This window comes from Gorilla gorilla, chromosome 19 (genome assembly GCF_029281585.2).
Source record: "Gorilla gorilla gorilla isolate KB3781 chromosome 19, NHGRI_mGorGor1-v2.1_pri, whole genome shotgun sequence".
In the NCBI taxonomy this organism is placed as follows: Eukaryota; Metazoa; Chordata; class Mammalia; order Primates; family Hominidae; genus Gorilla; species Gorilla gorilla.
Window position 1 is genome coordinate 101,067,606 of NC_073243.2, and position 21,240 is coordinate 101,088,845.

At 42.2% G+C, this 21,240-nt stretch overlaps 1 protein-coding gene across 4 annotated transcripts in view; it reads left to right on the forward strand.

The window, feature by feature from the left end:
* Nucleotides 1-21,240, forward strand: part of CTNND2 (catenin delta 2) — a 928,369-nt gene that overhangs the window by 879,245 nt on the left and 27,884 nt on the right. For all 4 annotated transcript variants that reach the window (XM_031003315.3, XM_031003313.3, XM_031003314.3 and 1 more), the window contains one exon: nucleotides 3,421-3,505. In XM_031003315.3, the coding sequence (XP_030859175.3) occupies nucleotides 3,421-3,505 (85 nt within the window). The remainder of the gene's footprint in view (nucleotides 1-3,420; nucleotides 3,506-21,240) is intronic.

The window sequence follows — 21,240 nt, forward strand, 5'->3', positions numbered from 1 at the left end:
GGCAGGAAACCATATGGTTTTCTTCTTTATTTAGCTTCAATAGACCTTTGGAATCTCCAATTGAAGTGCTTACCTGTTTTGAGCATTAAGAGCTTAATATGGTAATGCTTTCTTGAGCATACACACCTACACACACAATAAAACCGTAGTCTGCAAAACAATCTGATATATTCTTGTCTATATTCATGAGACATTCAAAGATTAAAGTATTTTCTCTGAATTATACAGTTACAGAGCTTTGAGGAGTGGTTTGGCATATATTAATTCTCTCCAACTTTATGAGCATTCCTACTGCAATAAGCATCACTAAATGGGCCTAAAGAGAAAAAAAAGTTTTATTGAGTCCTATGGTCAAATAAAATTATTTGGTGAAACTAATTTACAAATCACTCAAAGAAACCATCTATGAAATGATATTACAAATCACTTGAAGAAACCATCTATAAAATAATACAGAGCCATGTTGCTAAGGTCCTGATAAGCCAGGTCCAATCTTGATTATTGTTAATGGGAAGATTTTTTTCACTAAAGATGATCTCATAAATGCCGTTTAATTTGGCTGAAAATTTACTTATAGAATAGGCGCTCATTCTGTCTTGTTGTTCCTTTATCTCTTTTTCCAATGCCAACAACCTGGATTTACGAGTTTAATAAGAAGTGTTAAATTGGATTGAATCAAGCATCTTCCTGGTTACAGTTCTCCTGCTTAGTCAGTCTCATTCACTGTTTCATGTAGTTTATCTCTTTTTTTATATATATACTGACTAATTTGGAGATCAAAACAAGGTTTTTATAACTACATTTATCCTCATCTCCTACCTACACTTCAGTTTTATTATTGCTTTTCACTGCTCTTAAAACAAAATGAATTCAGGAGAATTGCTCCAAATTTGAGCATGAAACTCACCATTTCTGACTCAATTCTATTACAATAGTAGGTATGGAGATTCCCATGGACTTCTAGACAAACTTTAAGGAAATAGAATTTCTTTATTGAAAATCAAATTTTTGGAACTGAGGATAATTTAATAATTGGGAACGGTAGGTATACAAATACACCATAGCTTATTTATAAAATGATTGCTAATTTGCCCACCCTAAATTATTCCTTAAAAAACTTATTTCTAGAAATAAGTTCAGTTCAAACCTGATTTTTATTTGTGATAGTATGGGAAAACACAGATGGAAGAAACGTGCCTTGCTATGATGCTCTAGTTTATGTATTTATACATGTTCTTTATATATACATATATATATATACAAGCTTAAATGTGCAGTGATGTTAATGAGTCAGATTGGCGAGTTGCCAATCACAGTCTATCAGAACTGCACAACTCACAGCGTCTGGCGGACACAACCAAGGGGGCTAGTGTTCTGTGATCCCACTGCTGGCACAGCTGTGTTGACAGCCACAATGAACTGCACCAACTGAAGTCCTCACCACCCCTGACGTGACAGCTCTGGTGAAGATCAAGCTCCAATTGTGTAATTGTTATTAACTCTTATAGTAGTCTTATACTCGCCATTTTGAAATCTTAATTATTTATTCTTTTCACATCATTTTAAACATACATTATGGACATTCTATCATGTTCATCTGTCTCAAGAATACATTTGTTTTTTTTCCCCAATTTTAACAGTTATATGGGAAGTAGTGTTGAATGTGTCACTATATTTTGTCATAAGACGGAAAAGCTATTAACAGTCTTAACTGTTACTGTCAGTAAAGAACTGTGTATTGTGGCTTGGGTTATAATCACTTGTCACATTAGAAACACACAATTGTCCAAGCCCTTCAATCAATATTTAGAAGAGTTTTTCAGGTAGAAATTTCTATGGCATCCATCTAGTGAATGCATCAAAATTAAAGTCTAAAAAGAAAGCAAAGTTTCTTTAACCTTCACATGTTAGTATAACACTGTGATGTATTGGCATTTTAATTGAGAGGTTAAAACCTGCTGTTCGTTACACATTCACAGTCTCTTCTGGTTTTGTAACTATGCAAAAGATAGAAACAAAAACTACACTTTTGTTTCTACTCAGAAGCATTTTTGCATACTAATTGTATTTCAACTACACTGTCACGACCTGAATATTAATATATGTTTTTCTAGAGTTGCTTGGATATTGTCATGAACAAATGTTTAGCTAAATGATAAAATACAACAAAACATCACATTTAATCTTTGTTCAGCATCGATTATATGAGAATGAAATGCAGCTTCATCTGGATTCATGAAAGGATCTAAAATTCTCTGTCTTTAAGTCAAAGGAATTACAGGCATACCTTAGAGATATTGTAGTTTTGGTTGCACACTACTGCAATAAAGCAAATATCTCAATAAAGCAAATCACACAAATATTTTGGTTTATGTTATAGAAATATCTTCTTTCCTTAAAAGTCATTAATCAACTTCTGCTAGCTTTAAACTTTTCTCCTGTAGCTTTTTTACCTCACCAAGCCATCATATAATTAAGAGAGTTGGCTGGGCATGGTGGATCACGCCTGTAATCCCAGCACTTTGGTAGGCTGAGGTGGGTGGATCACGAGGTCAGGAGTTCGAGACCAGCCTGACCAACATGGTGAAACCCCAGCTCTACTAAAAATACAAAATTAGCTGGGCATGGTGTCACACGCCTGTAATCCCAGCTACTCAGGAGGCTGAGGAAGGAGAATCGCTTGAACCCGCAAGGCAGAGGTTGCAGTGAGCCAAGATCTCGCCACTGCACTCCAGCCTAGGCAACAGAGCAAGACTCAGTCTCAAAAAAAAGAGTTAGGGCCTTGCTGTGGATTGGGTTTTAGCTGAAGGGAATGTTGTGGTTGATATGCTCTTTTATCCAAACCACTCAAACTTTCTCCATATCAGCAATAAGCCTGTTTTACTTTCTTATTATTCTTGTGTTCACTGGGGCAGCACTTTTAATTTTCTTCAAGAACTTTTCCTTTGCATTCACAACTTGGCTCACTGTTTGGCACAAGAGGCCCAGCTTTTGGCCCGTCTTGGGTTGTGGCGTGCCTTCCTCGCTAAGCTTAATCATCTCTTGCTTTTGATTTAAAGTAAGAGGCGTGCAACCCTTTCTTTCACTTGAACACTTGGGAGCCATTGTAGGGTTATTAATTAGCCTAATTTCTACATTGTTTTGTCTTATGGAAGAGGGAGGCCTGAGGAGAGAGAGGAGGAAGGACCAGTCTGTGGAGCAGTCGGAACACACAATATTTCTTGATTACGGTTGCTGTCTTAGGTGGGCGCAGTTCGTGGTGCTCCAAAACAATTACGGTAGTAACATCAGGGAGCACTGATCACAGATCACCATAATAGATATAATAATAATGAAGAGGTTTGAAATACTACAAGAATTACAGAAATATGACACAGCTGTCCCACTCACATCTTGCCTTTCCTGTCTTTTCTTCATCAGACACTCTCCAAAAGTGGTCAAGGCCGCATCTCAGGTCCTCAACAGCATGTGGCAGTACCGAGATCTGAGGAGTCTCTACAAAAAGGTAAGGCTGGCTTCACCTGGGCCCTGAGTCCAAACACTCAACACGGGACCCTGAGAGGTGTCACAGACGTGGAGGGCACTTTCCCACAGCCTCAGTCATTGAAACACAACTGAAACGAGAATCAGTGAAGAAGCCAGAAAAGAGGCAATGTGTCCCCTGAGTAGCTCCTAAGATCCATGAACTTTCTGGACCGGACAGACCTGTGCTCACAGGGTCTTACCCTAAGTCATCTTACATAAAAGAAAATAAGCTCATTTTCCTGAGCTTCAGTATTCTACAGTAGACTAACAAGTAATGACAGAGGGATTTTGGGGAAAAAAAATCAACAAATGTTAACAAGTAATTTTGGAAATATATATATATATGGAAAGATATATATATATATGGAAAGATATATATGTATATATATCTTTATATATGGAAAGAGAGAAACAGAGCACGTAATTCAGGAAATCAAGAACCACTGCAAACTAGGAACGTTGAATAGGAGACTCAACTGTCTGGCCCACGTCACTAAGCCCCTGAGAACCTCACAGTGTTACTGGCCAGAAGGAAAAAGACGGTGCTCCCAGTGACAAACGTGGATCACCAAGATGCTCGGCATTTGTTCCTCTCACAAGGCAGGCAGGAATTCATATTGCATACCTCCAAAGAGTCTTCACCCCCAACATGGCTCAAAAATGCCTTAAGAGAAAAAAGTCACATCTAGAAAGTTTTATTCAAGGCCTCATTTCCAAAATCTGCTCAATAAGGGGTGCCTAACTTTTCCTTTTTGGTTAGGAGGGGAGAATTTTTTTTTTTTTTAACATTTCCCAGAAGTTGTTGTTTTATTGTGACAAGGCCAGCAAGCATGGAAGTTTAAATTCGAGTTAACAAATAGGGGTAGAAGGCCATGTGCAGTGGCTCACACCTGTAATCCCAGCATGTTGGGAGGCTGAGGTAGGCAGATCACCTGAGGTCAGGAGTTTGAGACCAGCCTGGCCAACATTGTTGAAACCCAGTCTCTACTAATAATTCAAAAAAAAAAAAAAAGCTCGGCGTGGTAGCGGCGCCTGTAATCCCAGCTACTCAGGAGGCTGAGGCAGGAGAATCACTTGAACCCAGGAGGCAGAGGTTGAGGTGAGCCGAGATCGCACTACTGGACTGTAGCCTGGGCAACAGAGTGAGACTCCATCTCAAAAAAAAAAAAATATATAGGGGATAGAGGACATCACCAATAAGCGGGGAGAATGGCATAGGCATTGGTTTCCATGCAGGGATTCAGGAAGCACAAACAGGACTACAGAAGGGTGCCTGGGCTTCCATCAGCAACTGCCCACAGCACCCACCTGCAGCCCCCTGGCCACTTGCAGGGAGTGGGAAAGCCAAGATCATTGCTGCCTCCATCCCCATCTATAGCCCGCATCCCCCAGGTCACCGGCCACTCACTGGCCAGGGATGTGGGACCACAGTAAGGGGCTCACATCATAGGGAATGAGACCCATCTTGCCAGAGGGAAAATTTGTATTTTTCTAAGCAATGGGGGAAAAAAATATTTAACAGCTGTCTCTACTAAGTTAGAGTCTATTTCTAGATTTCCCCCAAGGCCTTTCTAACTTCCCTTAACTATTCATTACTTTGCACTTGAAGTTTTATAAAGTGTAGCCTATATATTTCTCTTTCAAAATTTTCCTATTCCCTAAGAGGAAGTGTGTTTAAGTTGAAACAGAATGCAAAATTAAGTGGAAGTTCTAGATCAATGAGAGTCATCCCTCAGCATACACAGGGGATTGGTTCCAGGACTGCGGCAGATAGCAAAATCCGTGAATATTCAAGGCCCTATGGAAATTAGCCCTCCTTACACATGGGTTTTGCATCTCGCAAATACTGTATTTTTTATCTGCATTTGGTTGAAAAAAATCTGCATGTTAGTGGACCCACACAGTGTTAAACCCATATGGCTCAAGGGACAACTGTTAAGTCCTTCCCAAAGCATTTTATATAATAGGTTAGCATAAGCCTTTTATCTACAGTGTTTTGGGTTCCATTCTATTGTGTTTGAAATTCCTATCCCAGCCTCCTTAGTTAATTCCTTCTTGAATTCCTCCAGGAGGCAAATGAAGTCTCACCCAGGAAAGAGTCCTTCAGCTAAATAGGCAGCCAGAAATGAGGAACATGGTATAAATTAGAAAGGAACTGGCCATTCTGAATCAGTGGCTCCAGAAGCTCAATGAAATATTACTGCCTGGAATAAAACCCTCTTTCCTTTAGATCCTGAACGTTTCCTGTTTGCTGAAATAAACCTTCTGATACTTCTGTGCATTGAAGGGAAGCAGCTTTTAGACACTCTCCAGGCTCTTTCTTGAATAGTCATATGAGTCTTCCATCTTAATGTTTTTCATTGTTGTTAGTAGAGTTCAAAAAGCATAATTGTCCGTCTATTTCCATGAAAAAAAGAATGTGTTGACAGGAATTTAATGGAGCTAAAACTCAAGAGTTGAAGATGCTTAAAATATGTTTCATTTGAAGAGATTCAAGAAGGATGGACTGGACAAATGAATGGTGATGTTTTCAGTGGACCCATGATTTAAAAATATCAAGAAAGAGCTGTTCTTAATAATTACCAAATTATGCAGTTGTGAAATGAAAGGAAGATCTTTGTGCCCAGTGTCATAAGTGCTGCTAATAGCAAAGCTCAAAATTCAAAAAAGCTTTCCTTTTGAAAAGCTCCTTTGTGAGAAAACCAAATTCATTCATCTTTATGAATTGTTTTTAATCAGTGGGGAAATAGATTTCTATTTTGTTCTTCACTGACAATTTGCATATCATTGAAAAAATGTCTGATCCATATCTTTTAATTATCCATGCTTCGAATCTATTTATTAAACATCTATTCTAGGCTTAGCAAAGGAAGCGTTCCAAAGGAAAACATAAGATATGGGAAGGAGGTACTAGGGGTAAAGATGAAATATGAAACTATAATGGGCAACTTCATTCAGTTCTGAATTACATACTACAAATTTTAAAGCATGAATTAAGGGAAAGAAACTTATAGACCAAATCTGGAGAGGCATTTATGGAGTTTGCATAATTAGGAGGTAAGAGATAAGGACATTATGGATAAAAGGGAAAGCGTGAGGGGAGAGATGGGAATTGGATTGAGAGTTACATGTCCGTGGAACAGAATTCGGCGCCATCTGTCATGCTCATTTTCTTGTCGAACCCAAGTACAGAGGCCAGGATGTCATTTCATTAGCTCACCTACTTTATGTTATCTAGGGAGACACATTCTGATTCAAATCAGAATATTCTTCCAGCTGGGTGTATTGATTAATATAAAACTATGTTTGATTCATGCTGCATTTGGAACCAAAGCATATTTGTATCATCGGAACCTTTGACTTTTGTGAAGCTTGGCCTTCTGGGTTATTTTGCCCTAATGGAACATCAACAGATGTAGGAAAATGTGATCACTTGCAGGCTAAAGAATGCATCACCCTTTTAAAGCCAGTCTTTAAGTTTAGATAACCGCAAATAGAACTTAGATGTTTTGTGTCATTGCAGAGGATATTTTCTAAAGGAAAAGACGATGTGCCATGGGAAGAGACTGGATGTCGGGGTACAAGAGAAGTAGGAGATGGAAAGTTCTTGACTTTTTAGAACCTTGGGACTTAAAAAGAAATGGAGTGACTGAAATAATAGGGTGCTTATGTTTGACTATGGTTGGGGAACTGTCAGGATGGCTGGTTTTGAAGGAAAGAAGATGGGTGAGGGGAGGACATAGAATTAAAAGATTATAGAAATCATCATGTATAAATTCTTAGATGATACCTTAATAATCTGCACAACATCTCCAAGAAGTAGTTGCATTGGTTGGGACCCAAAACTATAGGAGCTGAGACTACACAGGGATCCCTTTCCCTCTCATGGAGCTGTACGTGCTCAGGCAGGTGGCCCAAGGCCAGCAGGTGACCTTGATGCCTGTCACATTGCTCTGCCTTGCAAAAGAAACATCATTCCTGCCTGTGTAAGCAAAGCACCCTGGCTCTGCCCACTTCTCATTCCAGCCCATAGGGTGAGAGAGGGGAGAGGGGAGGGCAAGTGCACAGAAGTTGCCAGTCTCGGGCTCACACCCCGGGGTGAGAGCTCAGTCCCATCGCCACAGCCCCCTGCCAGGGAGGATGGGGACAGGGGGCTGCATAACCCCTGCAAAAGGTTTGTGGCAGGAGAAGAAAGGCAGTACCATTCCAGCAGTCATTTTCTTCTCAAATGGCTTTAATGTCAGCTGTAATCACAACCTAATGAGGCATGTTATCCCATTTTGGGGTAACTGTAATCATCCAAAACTTCTTACTTATATTAAGCAAAAATCTCATTATTTGCAACTTCTGTCCTCTAAAAGCTGTACTGGAAAAGTCTAATCTGTCTTCTCTGCAATAGCCTTCCTGGATTTGAAGCTAGCCATCTTTATCTACAAGGTCATTTCTTTTCTAGGTCTAAAATGTGTAGGAGAGGAAAAGAAATATCCTCCCTCACCCATCACTCGGTTCATGGCTGAAGCCCCTATAATGAAAGACAAATTACAGTAACAAGAGAAAAGCATACAAAATTATCTATATAATTAGAAAATTACATGAGATAATTACATGCCAATTAATTATATGAGAACCTCTGTAAGGAAATAAAGGCCCAAAGAAACAGGTAAACTTGTGTATTTTTATGCTTAAGTTTGATGGAGAGTGGACACCCGTGGAGAAGTCTGATTGGAGGACAAAAGGGTATGATCTAATGTTGATAAACGAGGAGATCTTACGGATTCCTCTGTGGGCCCCTGTGAGTTCAGAGATAAGGATGTTCCTTTGCTCCAGTATAAGGAGGCACCTCTCGAATGAGGGTTTTATGACCTGCTTAAGGGAAGAAGCGTGAGGGGAAGGTGAGAGAGAGCTTTCTGCCTCTGTTGTTTTCCCAAATGCCAAGGTGCCATATTTGGGGTTAGCAAGAATCCCACCACATGCTGAATTCTAATATGTCAGCCTTTCCACAGCCTTCACCATGCTATCCTTTTTTGCCAAATGCATGTAAGTTTGTTGGTATCCCTTTGGTAATATAGCACCCCAAAATGAATGTATTCCTCCAAGCTTGTTTGAAGCAGAGGAGAACAGACAGAGACTATGCTTTCCTGATGAGGGACACTCAACTTCTACTCATAAAACTGGAGATCACATTGGTGTCTGAAAGGCTCATCCTACAATTTGGTGAAATACAAAGAGTGCATGGCCAGGGGTCCACAGCACAGCCCTGCCACTTACCAGCAGCATGACCTTGGGCAGGTGACTTGAGACCCTCTGCCCATCAGTGTAAGAACTGACTTCCGGCAGCCCTCTGGCCACCTCTGCTGAGGGGTGGAACACCATGAGTAGCCCTCCGATTCACCAGGTTTCAGATGCGCTAGGGTTGCTTGGCAGCCGGTTATCTGTACCTGATAAGCAGCCATTCCTGATGAAGAGCCACCAGGAAAGTAAACGACCTCTTAAAATGGTCTCTGGCTATTCTTATACCTGGCAGCATGTTCTCTGGATGCAGCGGGACAAGCCCTCGGATCTTTGGAGGTTTGGAAGCCTGGGTCGCCATGATGCCTTCCTTCCACTTTGTGTATCCAAGTCTGTATCTTTCCTTGACCTTTGTGTTAAAGAACCTTCATAGCCTTTCATGAAGACTGTGGGCATCTCTCCCTCAATCCCACCCCCTCCCTTGGTTTTCCCATCCATGATGGGAAAGCCATAACACTTGCCTCAGTGGATTGCTGATGTTTCAAATGGAACAGCAGTCATCACAGTGCTTTGTAAAATGGAAAGTAATATATCCATGGGAGTTGCTGCCATTAATTCAACAATATTTTTCCAAGCTGTTTGATTGGCAAGTGCCGTCTCTGCCATCCTGTCCACAGGCAGCTGAAGGTTTGGATCCGAGGATTTCATTTTATCATCATCATCATCATCACTAGTCACCTCTGCCTACATTTTTACAGCTCCTTTCCCCCTGGTCTCTCTACTCTGTCTCCTCTAGTCCCACTGTCTTTCTGCTTTCCCACGGTCTTTCTCCTTTCTCCCATGCAGCTCTACCTGCCAGCGATATTCCTATAGGAAACAGAGTCCCATGTTTACAACAGAGAGTGCTAGGTGCTGAAAGCTGGTGATCAGAATTGAGGGGATGCTACCTGCATGCTTCTGTGCCCTTGCCTTTCCGTGGACTGCTTGCCTGGAAGACAAGCCAGGCCATTCAAACAGACCCTGTAAAGTTACTATGGAAAGGGTCAGGGCAGTCCCTGTTGTTAAAGTGGTAGGTGATTTTTCCAGTGTTCAGCTTATGGTCCTGAAGCTCATTTTGCTCTAAGAATCTCAGAGTGCTTCAGAGAGAACAGCGTCCACTCAGTATCTCTCCGAATGAATTAAAATCCATAGTTCAGGCGGGGCATGGTGGCTCATGCCTGTAATCCCAGCACTTTGGGAGGCCGAGATAGGCGGATCACTTGAGGTCAGGAGTTCAACACCAGCCTGGCCAACATGGTAAAACCCCATCTCTACTAAAAATACAAAAATTAGCCGGGTGTGGCAGTGCAATCCGCCTGTAATCCCAGCTAGTTGGGAGGCAGAGGTGGGAGAATCGCTTGAACCCAAGAGGTGGAGGCTGCATTGAGCAGAGATCACACCACTGCACTCCAGCCTGGGTGACAGAGTGAGGCCCTGTCTCAAAAAATAAAAATAAAAAATAAATAAAATCCATAGTTCCTAAGCGTATGGATCAAATCACAGGTAGATCAGACGTCAGACCCAACCTCTTGTTGACAAGCAGTGGGGTTAGAAACCAGATGAATTCTCCCTCCTAATATTAGTGGTCTGGTGTTTTTATGGTTGTGCCCCCCTCCACTCCACCCCACACACAATGTTGTTATCTTGCACAGTGAGCTCATGTCTTGAAGAATGCCAGACTGCCTGTGCTTGAAATGGAGTAAGATCATATTTCTCTGAATAGAGACACTGTATTCGCTCTTGCCTTCGTGATGAGAGAAAGAAAACGTAAAACTAATCTTTCAATGTCCTTCCTTTTATTGTCAGAGAAGATAGACTCTTGGGTTGCACAGCAAGTGAAGAATGAGCTTTGATGGGAGTGGAGTCATGCCCTTCATGGCCTGTCTCACACCAGGCTCTCTTTCCTTACCGCTCTTGGATTCATTTCATTGGCTCTTGCGGCCATTGCACTCACAAAACAAGAAATCAATAAGTAATTATAGATGGGTAAGGGAATGCCTGTAGATTTCCTCACATGTCCAAATCAGAGTGGATGAAGGAGTGAATACAGCCTTTTGTCATCTTTTGCAGCTTGCTTGTGGGAGACTGACCACTCTACATAGATGAGCCAGTAGCCATGGCCCTGCAAACTGAAGTTATGTTCTCATGTTTAACATTACTCCATCACCCTCATCTGCTGGACATTTGAAAAACAATACCAGATTCCCGTGAGAATTAGAAAGATACTTTGAAATATTGTCGAGGAAAAACACAATATAGTCAAAATTCATAATTTTATTTAAGCTTTGCAGTATGAAGGGTGAGGAATACTGAAGGGCTTTAATATGTCTTCCAATATGTTGCCATTTTGAGAATTGATAGATTCTACTTTCTGGGTATCTAAGATAGGGATGAAAAAGCAGTAAATCCTCTATAGAAATAAATTAAACTACCAAATGTAGAGCTGTCATTTTATCAAGGAAATTGCTTAATGGGAATTTATTAATCTTCCTACTGTGCTGGAAAATTCTTCAACAACAGATTATTGGAAGAACATAAGGACTTTCAGCCAGATTTTAAAACAACCCAAGGCTAGTGTCCACAAGGTTTGCAATTGTAGCTCCTCAAGTTCTTTCTTTTCTAAATCACTTGATGTCAAGTAAGGGTAGAAAACAAAAAGGCTAAGGTTAAACTCAGCTACCATACTGTCTCCTTCATAAATCTGGACGTTTACTTGTTGATGTTTGGTATTGACAAAGAAGGTCTTTCTTCACGAGGTCTCCTGACCTCTCTGAGACAATTCTCAGACACTCATCATATGATATCTGTCCAAAAGCAAAGGCACAAATGGGAACAGAAGCAAAAATCAATTGTGCAAAAGTGGAAATCAATGCACATGGCAGTTGCTAAACAAGAAGTCACTAAGTTACAGCTGTTGCTGGGATGGATCCCCAAGTCAGGGGAAATCCCATATAGCAGTACCCAAACTAAACACTTCCTCTATAATTCCACCATTTCACAAGGCTTCGCTCGTAACATTTTGAATCAAACCCTACAAAAATACCCCAGAGACAAAAGGCAGAATCAAAGGACCAGATCAGGAGCTAGTAAACTCAGTAAGTTTAATGTAAGTCTACATCCATTCTTCTCACTTACTTTGGGGCAATTAACTCAAACTTACTCCCTCGTTTTCTGGTGGATCCAGTAGATTGGGTGATATCACATTTATGAGAACTCGGTGTGCTTGAGAGACAGCGTGATCAGTTTCTTCTCTCTTCCCAGCTCCATCTCTTCTCCCTCCCCTTCTCATAAGCTGTAGCTTCCCCTGTCTCAATGCCTCCCAACGAGGTTGAGCTAAGTGGGAAAGGAAACTCAAGGAGAGGAGAGCAGAACCTGACCATCTTGGTTATATCCTGGCTCTGGTACACTCTGCCCATGGGAGATGTCTGCTGGCTAGCTCCATCTCTCATGGGGGCAGTGGGGTGGGTTGCTCAGAAGTACCACCCTGCAACCAAGGACCTCCCAACTGGGGATGCCTGACCTCCTCAGCCGTCTGCCTCAGAATTCTCAATCAGCCTCAGACTACACACAGACCAGGGAAGATACAAATTTTGTGCCCCTGTAGCTTTTGTCATTTTGGAAGTCCTATTTAAGAAGAAGAGTACACTTTATGAATATAAAATTAGGTACAGACCCTGGAAGGGGCCCATGCGATGGGCGGGCATGAAAGTTCATGGCTCCATGGTCAGTTCACCTCTGGCACTGAATCTCTGTATTGCCCCACTAATGCCACTGAAGACACCAGGCCTGCCACCCCAAACTTCAGGGAGCTCATGGTGAAGCTCTTTACATAGTCCACTCCCTGGGCTTCTGGAGAGGGAGGCTGAGGAATCCCCAACCAGTTGATTACTTCCAAGGAAGTTCTCACCACCAGCCGCTTCCACCCTCAGCCTAATCTTATATAATCTGGAGTTGAGTCATATGCTAATACTGCAGAACCCTATTTTGTCCACCATTTTTGCAACTCCGAGTGCAAGGTCTAACACTTCGAGAAAGTGGGGCAAGGGGGCATCTATTATTCTTTGCCTTGCTTGGGACCTTAGCCAGAACAGAGACAATAAGGAAATTACATTAACATCCTGGCATACTACCTTATCACCAGTATTTAATTATCTACAAGTTTTCTAGAGAATCTGTTTCCTTGCCTTTTCCAGCTTCTAAAGGCTGCCTGCATTCCTTGGCTGGTGGCCTCCTTCTCCACCATCAGAGGCAGCAGTACCGCATCTTTGAAATTTCTTTGCTTATGTTGTCGTACTGCCTGCTCTGTGACCCCCCGAGTCTCTCTTATAAGGAACAACCCTTGAGATGACATTGGGCCTACTGGGATATTCAGAATGATCTCTCCCTTTCAAGGTCTTTAACTTCATCACATCTGCAAAGTTCCTTTGGCCATTTAAGGTAGCATATTCACCAGTTCTGGGAATTAGGATGGTGACATCTTCTATGGGGGAGGCAGCATTATTCAGTCTCCCACTCCCTCTCACATAAAAGCCTGAGTGTAATGGTCAAAGTCTGATATAACGCCTGCCAGAGCCAGGGGTTTGGCTCCTCCTAACTCCATGCTCACCACCTCTGGAGTGTTGCCCTCATCTGTATTATCCACATTGGCTATCAGTCTGCCCACATTCCAAACAACTGGAATGGAAAAGAGCCAGGGAGGGCATGCCTTTTTCTTTTAGAGACAAGAATGTAAATACTTCCAGTTCTTAATCAAGTGGCCACCCACATCTCCCTGTCTAGCGGCTTAACTGAAAAGCCGAGTTTCATTACACGGTGCGAAAGTGAAGAAAGGCTACGGAGATGTTCATTCCCTGGACATCCACGCTATGTGTGCAACAGCACCAATGCTCCTTTTGAGTATCTGTGCCCAGTTTTTATAAAAGCCACATTCTTGGGAGATCCCACAGTGCTGTCATTTCATTGGAAATACTTCCACAGTAATTACCAATTGGCTTCAACCTTGAAAATGGCCCCAAGTCCGTGACTCCTTTGCCCTATGCAGGGAGGCCAGCCTGTTCGATGGAAAGAGAACTGTACGTTTTCAGACTCCGTTTTGTAGCTGGAACAATATAAGAACATTAGCAACAACCAAGGGAAGAAGTGAGGTCACAGAATGTGGAACTGTCTCAGATGTTTCTTGTTGTTGCCACGTGTCCTGTCATAACCACGTGCCCGTGACAGGCTGCCAGCAGTTCCCGAGGTTAAAGCTGAGTGAACTCACAGTTCCCATGAACTGCTCTGAGAGAGCTGTTCATGCCGTCCTCACCGCCAGTGCTCCATTTAACCAGATGACAGATTGGCCGCTGGTAAGATAGGTAGCATAAAATAAAAGTATACAGCAATTGGGTTTTTCTCTATGCCAGTCTATGCGATAGTACCCCCATTTTCTTATTCTCCTTAATACCATGTGATTCCTCTTAGAGCAGTCCTGTCAATCCTACTAGCAAATGGCCACTCCTAGTAGCTTACATTCATTCGTACATTCAGTGGATATTTACTGAGTACCTGCTGGATCATCTGCTCCCTTCTAGGTTCTGGAAATTCTGAAGTGGATACATCCACATTGGGTTACCTTTCCCCAGTTACATAGTGGCATGCATTTTAGCAATTTTTTCTTGATTGTTTCACTTTGTGCTTACTTTTATTGGGTTCTATTTTAAAATAGAAATATATATTTATTCCCTATTTATGGTCCAGGCCTCTTGTTAAGTCGTTTTCTCCTGCCATTGTCCATTTTCTTCCTCCTGTTTCTTCATCCTCTCCCTCTGGTCATTCTTCCCCTAGAGATACATATGCTCTTCGTGCTTCTATCTTATGATGTTTGAGACATGTCCTCTCCCCATCCTTCTCCATCTTCTGCCTTCTCACTTTCTGCTCTCCCATGGTCCAGCCTTCACAATGAGGTTTCTAGGAAGGTTGGAGTTCATTCATGGTGCCTTTCTTACTTTCTGTTGTGCTCATCAACCCCTAGCAGTCAGTCCTCATGCCTCCATGGAAAGGGCTCCTAACTGCAGCATCCAACGAGTCTCATTGCCTGTGTGACTTAGGGAGGGCTCCCCACTGTAACACGCAGACCTAAACATCTAATGATCCAACTACACGAAAGTTTATTTTCTTGCTCCTGTAGTCATCCTGGACAGGTGTTCAAGTAGATGGGTCAGCTCTTCTCCATGTGGGCACTCGGGACCCAGACTCCTCCTTCCATCTGTGGCCCTGGCACGCCGTAAGGGCTGCAGCTATACCTGGCAACACACATGCCCGCTGCCTCACCTCCGTTGGCTAGATCTCCATCACGTGGGTGTGAAAGGCTGCCACAAGGAGAGGCTGGGACCTGTGGTCTAGATGGGCATCCAGGAAGAAAAGGGCATGGACTGGGGAGGCCCTGACACATCTTCCTCTGTTAAACAGCCTCCTCCCTGGCTGCTTTGTCACTATTCTTATTTTTCTCTATGTGGGAAGCCGCCCCTTCTCAGTCTTTTTTGCCAATACCCTGGTCCTGGTCTTCCCTGCAACATCCTTGTTTGGGACCCTATACCTGCTAATGTAGATGATCTCATCTGCTCCCATGGTTTTTTTTGTTTTTTTTTTTTTTTTTTTTTTAATAGAACCTGTCTCATGAGAACTTCACAGCATATAGGCAAGATCCCTTCACAAACCACTGCCATCTTAAGACAATTGTTTTTTAATTATACTTTGAGTTCTGGGATACATGTGCAGAACATGCAGGTTTATTACATAGGTATACAGATGCCATGGTGGTTTGCTGTACCCTGCTCCCATGGTTTTTAAATGCACTTGAAGACTAGTTTGTATCCACATTTATTTCTCTATCTGGTCTTCACTGTTTAACGCTAAACCCATCCATACAACTACCCACATGACATTTGCACTTAGATAGCTCATCAGCTCTAACTGTCCGTACATCCAGTGCTTAGCTCTCAGTATATTCCCCAAATCTATTCTTCTTCCGTGGTTGCCCATCTCAGTAAATAGCACCCAACCCACCTTGTTGTTCTTTTCAGAAATCTGAGAGTTATCCAACTAATACTTCCTTCTTTCTTATCTCCACTCTATTTTTCACAAACCCTGATGATATATTTCCTAAATATCTCCCATACCCAACTATGTCTCCCATCCTTACTTCCATCATCATCTGTCCCTGGTCCTGGTACAATATTACTGCCTAATTGGTTTTCTGGAATCAACGTTAACCATCTTCAGTCTATTTTCCGTTAAGCATTCAGAATATACTTTTAAAAATCCCGATCTGACCTGGCCATTCTCCTGATTAAAACTCTTCAGTACCTTCCATTTTCTCACAAAGTCCTGCTCACCTCCCTGCGCTGACTTCCGTCCGCCCTGCCTGCGATTGCTTTGCCTCAGCCACACTGTTCTTGCTTCCCCTTGCTCTTCCTCTGCAGGTACAAAGCAGTTTCCACCTCAGAGCCTTGGCATTGCCTGGGCACAGGTTAATTCCTCCCCCCGGGAATGCCTCCCCTTCTCTGCCTCCAACCCTGGTTATTGCTGCCCCAGTGTAACTATAACCCCCTCCAGAAAAACTCCCTGACTTTCCCCAGCTCTCTAAGGCTAATAGCAGTCCTTCCCAATAACCTGTACTTTTCCTTCATGGCTCTTACAGCCTGGCTATTGATGTGATCATGTCTGAACACCTGTTTCTCCTTCATCTTCCCCTCAACAACCATGCCAGTCTCTTTCTCTTTTCTTGCCCTGTGCCCAGCATGGTGCTAGCTACTTACTAATTTTTATTGAATAAAAGCACCAGTGTAGCTACCCCAGAGTGTAAGCCTAGCAGAGGGCATGTTCAATGACTCTGCTTCCATTCACATTGTCAGAAGCATTTTTCTTTTTTTTTTTTTTTTTTTTTTTGTGTGAGAAGGAGTTTCGCTCTTGTTGCCCAGGCTGGAGTGTAATGGCATGATCTCAGCTTACTGCAACCTCTGCAAAAACGAAACGGTTCAAGCAATTCTCCTGCCTCAGCCTCCCAATAGCTGAGATTATAGGCACGTGCCACCATGCCCAGCTAATTTTGTATTTTTAGTAAAGACAGGGTTTCTCCATGTTGCTGAGGCTGATCTCGAACTCCCGATCTCAGGTGATCCGCCCACCTCGGCCTCTCAAAGTGCTGGGATTACAGGCATTAGCCACTGCGCCCGGCCCTGTCAGAAGCATTTTGAAGGAGACTGGAATATAGAGAACTTGAAGTTGAGACCCAGCGTAAACATCGAATTTGTTCCCCAGTGATGAGTATATATATAAAATAGCTGACTGTTCAAATGCTCAGATGACATATTAGAAGCTGGACATTTGTATTCCTAAATCTGAAGACTGGAGTGTTCAGTTTTATCCTGAACTTAACTTTGCAGTACTAATTGAAACACAGAGGACATTGTTAAAGCTCATCCAAGTCAGATCTTTGTTTTAAGGCCTCAAAAGCAAAGCCAGGGAGGTAAGAGGACTGATATGGTCTTATTTCAATTTCCCAGGTGTTTTCGTTTCTTTGTTTGTTTTCGTTTTTTGCATTCCATTGGTACCTATTAACTCCTAGCGGTTAACAATGGTATACTTTCTTCTACTAAATCATATACATTTTTTCCAACTTTTCAAATCTTCTTGGTTACACTGGTTCTTTAGAATTAGCCCAGTAGCAGTAAATTGAATTCCTAAAACAGATTTACAACGTATTTGCTTTTAATAGATGGTGTTGCACAAGATCCTTATGCTTATACGTACTGTACCTTTAAGTATCCAAATCAATTTAATTAAATTTCATTAGAAGCAACAGAGCTGAAACAAACTAATGAAAGCAACTGGTATGTCAGGTGGTATTTATTTGTACATTAAACTGCAAATACTCCCTTTTGGCCCTTAAAATTTAGTTTAAATATTTAACTCTAATAGCTCTTGGAATTGTTGATGGAATTAGTTTTAATGAATCTTTAACAAACAGTTTACCTTAAAAATAGATGGAAGCTTGTTTTATTACAGCAGAGAGGAGCGGAAGGTTTTGTAGTTTAGCAAAATCTGGCTTGGTCTTTAGTCACACAGACTGTGCATCAGAATATTCTACCTTCAGTTTATTGAATACCTTTTCTTGAAATAAGAAGGAAGTGTATGTGTAAATGCCACTAATTTGAAATCTTTTCATTCTCTGCTTAATGTGATTACATTAATAGGTTTCTTCCACTCAAAAATGACTGGAAAACTGGTACAATTTTGAACAATCAGGCTTCTGATACGTGAGCATTAATGTCTTAGTTGGTTACCTAAGGCAACGATTTCTGTTTTGACTTTCATCTGAAAAATAGGTCCCCAGCGAAGTAGTCTTACTTGTGAATGTAAGTACTAAGCCCTGAGTGTTACAGGCTGGTGCATGGGTGAGCTTGGGTTGCTAAAAGCCCAACAGATTTTTGCCACACTTTTCTTTATATCTCAAGTCACTTAAAAAAAAATTAGACTTGACAAGCTTTGTGGGCTGTAGAGCCTTCAAGAACAGCTAAGGTGAAAAGCTTGTGTTTGTGACTTCAGTACCAAATAGTCTGTGTATGGCCACTGAGGAATCCTCGCTTAGAGGCCAAATCTTGGTACATTAAAAAAGTTCCAGAACTGTTTAAAAAACAGGTAGAAAAAGGCCATACATAGGCCAACAGTGTCCTAGTCATTATTTTGGGTTCCAATTAATATCCCCAGTAGAAATAAACAAGCATTGTTCATTTTCAAAGTTAATTATTTCTTGAAGCTCCTGGGTCAGAGAAGTCTCTTATAAGAAAATAGTTGATGAATCTAACTTCTAAGGACAGAGGACAAAGTTTCCAAAACTCTCTTTGGAAACAAAATTATCGATAGAAACATCAACATTGACCATATCATCACAGCTGTGGCTATTCACTGGGTCACCCTCCACCCCATCGGGGTCAAGTTTCTAAAAGTTGTCTTCCAGGAGCAGGGTCAGAAGCCACCATGCACGTAACTCAAAATTCCATTTTCTGCTAAATCTCATCTGTTGAAACACATTAATGAGGATTTGGTATTTAGCCTGTTTTCTCTCCCTGTAATCACCAAATCCACTCAACCTTCATTTGAGCAGCCCTTGAAATATTCACTCTCCCCTCCCACCTTCTCTCTAAACTCTATTACATGGAATGAGCCAACTTCTCTCCCTAATCCCCTTTCCTCCTCTTCCATCAAGGAGTATCCTTCTCCATCCTTTCTGTGATTCAGCAGAAGTAGGGTGCTCTCACCTGCTCAACTCAAAATGGCAGGATGTCCCTTCATAGAGGGAGGCGGGAGCCTCAGAACACATGGGTCATTCTCATTCCACCACATCTAAGTTCTCTCCACTCTCTTATTGACATGCTCTGCATGTTTTCTGGAGCACCACTGGTCATCACTGTTCCCTGCCCAGTAATATTCCCACAAGGTGACCCATCCAGAAACCAACCCCTTCAGTTTAGTAGGCACATTCTGGAAGCAGGTGTGGACTGCTGTACCCAGCCCTAAAAGAAATTGGGGCATAGCTAATGAGAAAGGTAATGTACTCTCCCTTTTTATCCTGTTTCCTGATTCCCCTATGGATCTGTGTTTGGGGGGAACTGAACGCATTTGCCATGGGCAAGTACCTATATCTTCTTCTGAGCTCCATGGGGCAAGAAGCACTGGAGGTGGAGGGACAAGCTGTGTGCTCCAACTGAGTCAGCACCCACCCAGGGGCCAGAGGTGGCAGAGATAATGATGCTTCAAAATTATTTTCCAGACAGGTTAAAGAGGAGGCAATTGTATGTACCTCACACTGAAACATGGTCAGTGGAGAGGAATTACCATTTAAAATAGAGCAGGCAAGCCAAAGGCCACTTTTTTTGTGATTGTCATTAGGTACTATTTTACCTAAGCTAACACTACCTTTAGCACAGTTGCGAGTATGTCATAAAAGACAGATCTACCAACAGCAGAAGATGATTCTGATGAGGTTACTCTGAGCTACAATTAAAAGAAAAAGGTTCTAAGGCTCTGACTGTATTTATTTCTTATAGAATAGAGCGTAAGAACTGTGGATGCTAGCTATAAAACCTGTGAAATTGATTATCATTTCATTTTACAATAATTAATACTGTCATCTTAAATCATTGACTCCAGCTAGCATTTATTAGGCACCTCGGTGTTCCAGGTACTATGCTAGATACCACAGCTTCAGAAATAAATGAGGCACCCTTGCTGCCTCACAGCTAGGGAGACAGCCTGCATTGCTAAAGTCTGTATTGTGATGTAAAAGCATTTTATTACTATCATGGAAAGAAAACTGGTTGCATTACTGAAAACTCCCCCCAAACCAGGGTGGCATAATTTATTTGGCAATAGTAATTGAATGAACATGCATTACCTGCCTCCTGTTTGCCTAATACAGAACCAAGCAAGATAAGATTTAACAGGTAGACAAAGACAAGGTGCCCTGCCATGTCATAGAGCTGCCTGATCAAAGGTGGGGATGTTTGAAATTGAGTCTCATAAGCAGTGCATGCTGGGTGATCAAGTGTGATTGGGGCTCAGTGTGTGTGGCACCTCTCTGGCCTGAGATTTTGACCTGTTTTGTTACTATAGAAGTCAACCTTGGGAATGGAGACTGAAGGGCCTCCTGGGATTTAGCACTTTCAAAAATGTGCCCCAACTTGTCACTGACACCTATGCAAAGAAACCCCAAGCCAATGGTTCACAGCCCTGGCTGTTCATTAGCATCCATTTTGGGGAGGAGTGGAGCTTTTGAAAATAAGGATACCCAGGCCCTACCCAGAATAACCTAAAGAGAACCTCAGGTTGGGGCCCAGGCATTACTATTTTTAAAACTCCCCAGCCTGATGAGTCACATTGCCCTTAATGTGTGGAAAAGAAGCTGAGATGGAGCTTACCAGTAATTGTGAGAGAAGGGCCAACTCCTGACAGCTCTCTAATTCCACCTCTCTATCTGCTGAGACACCCAGGGTTAGCAAGCCAAGTAGTGAAAAGATATTCATGAGAATAGTTTTGAGCCTTGCCAGACAGTTCTAGCTCATCCCCTGCATACAAAGCTAACAAACTCCTGTGCTCATCTGAACTGAATGTCGTGCACATTTTTTTCTTTTTTGAGACAGAGTTTCATTCTTTCACCCAGGCTGGAGTGCAGTACAATCTCGGCTCACTGCAACCTCTGCCTTCCGGTTTCAAGCGATTCTCCTGCCTTAGCCTCCCGAGTAGCTGGGATTACAGGCACCCACCACGACGCCCAGCTAATTTTTGTGTTTTTAGTAGAGACGGGGTTTCACCCTGTTGGTCAGGCTGGTCTCAAACTCCTGACCTCATGATCTGCCCGCCTCGGCCTCCCAAAGTGCTGGGATTCCAGGCGTGAGCCACTGCGCTCAG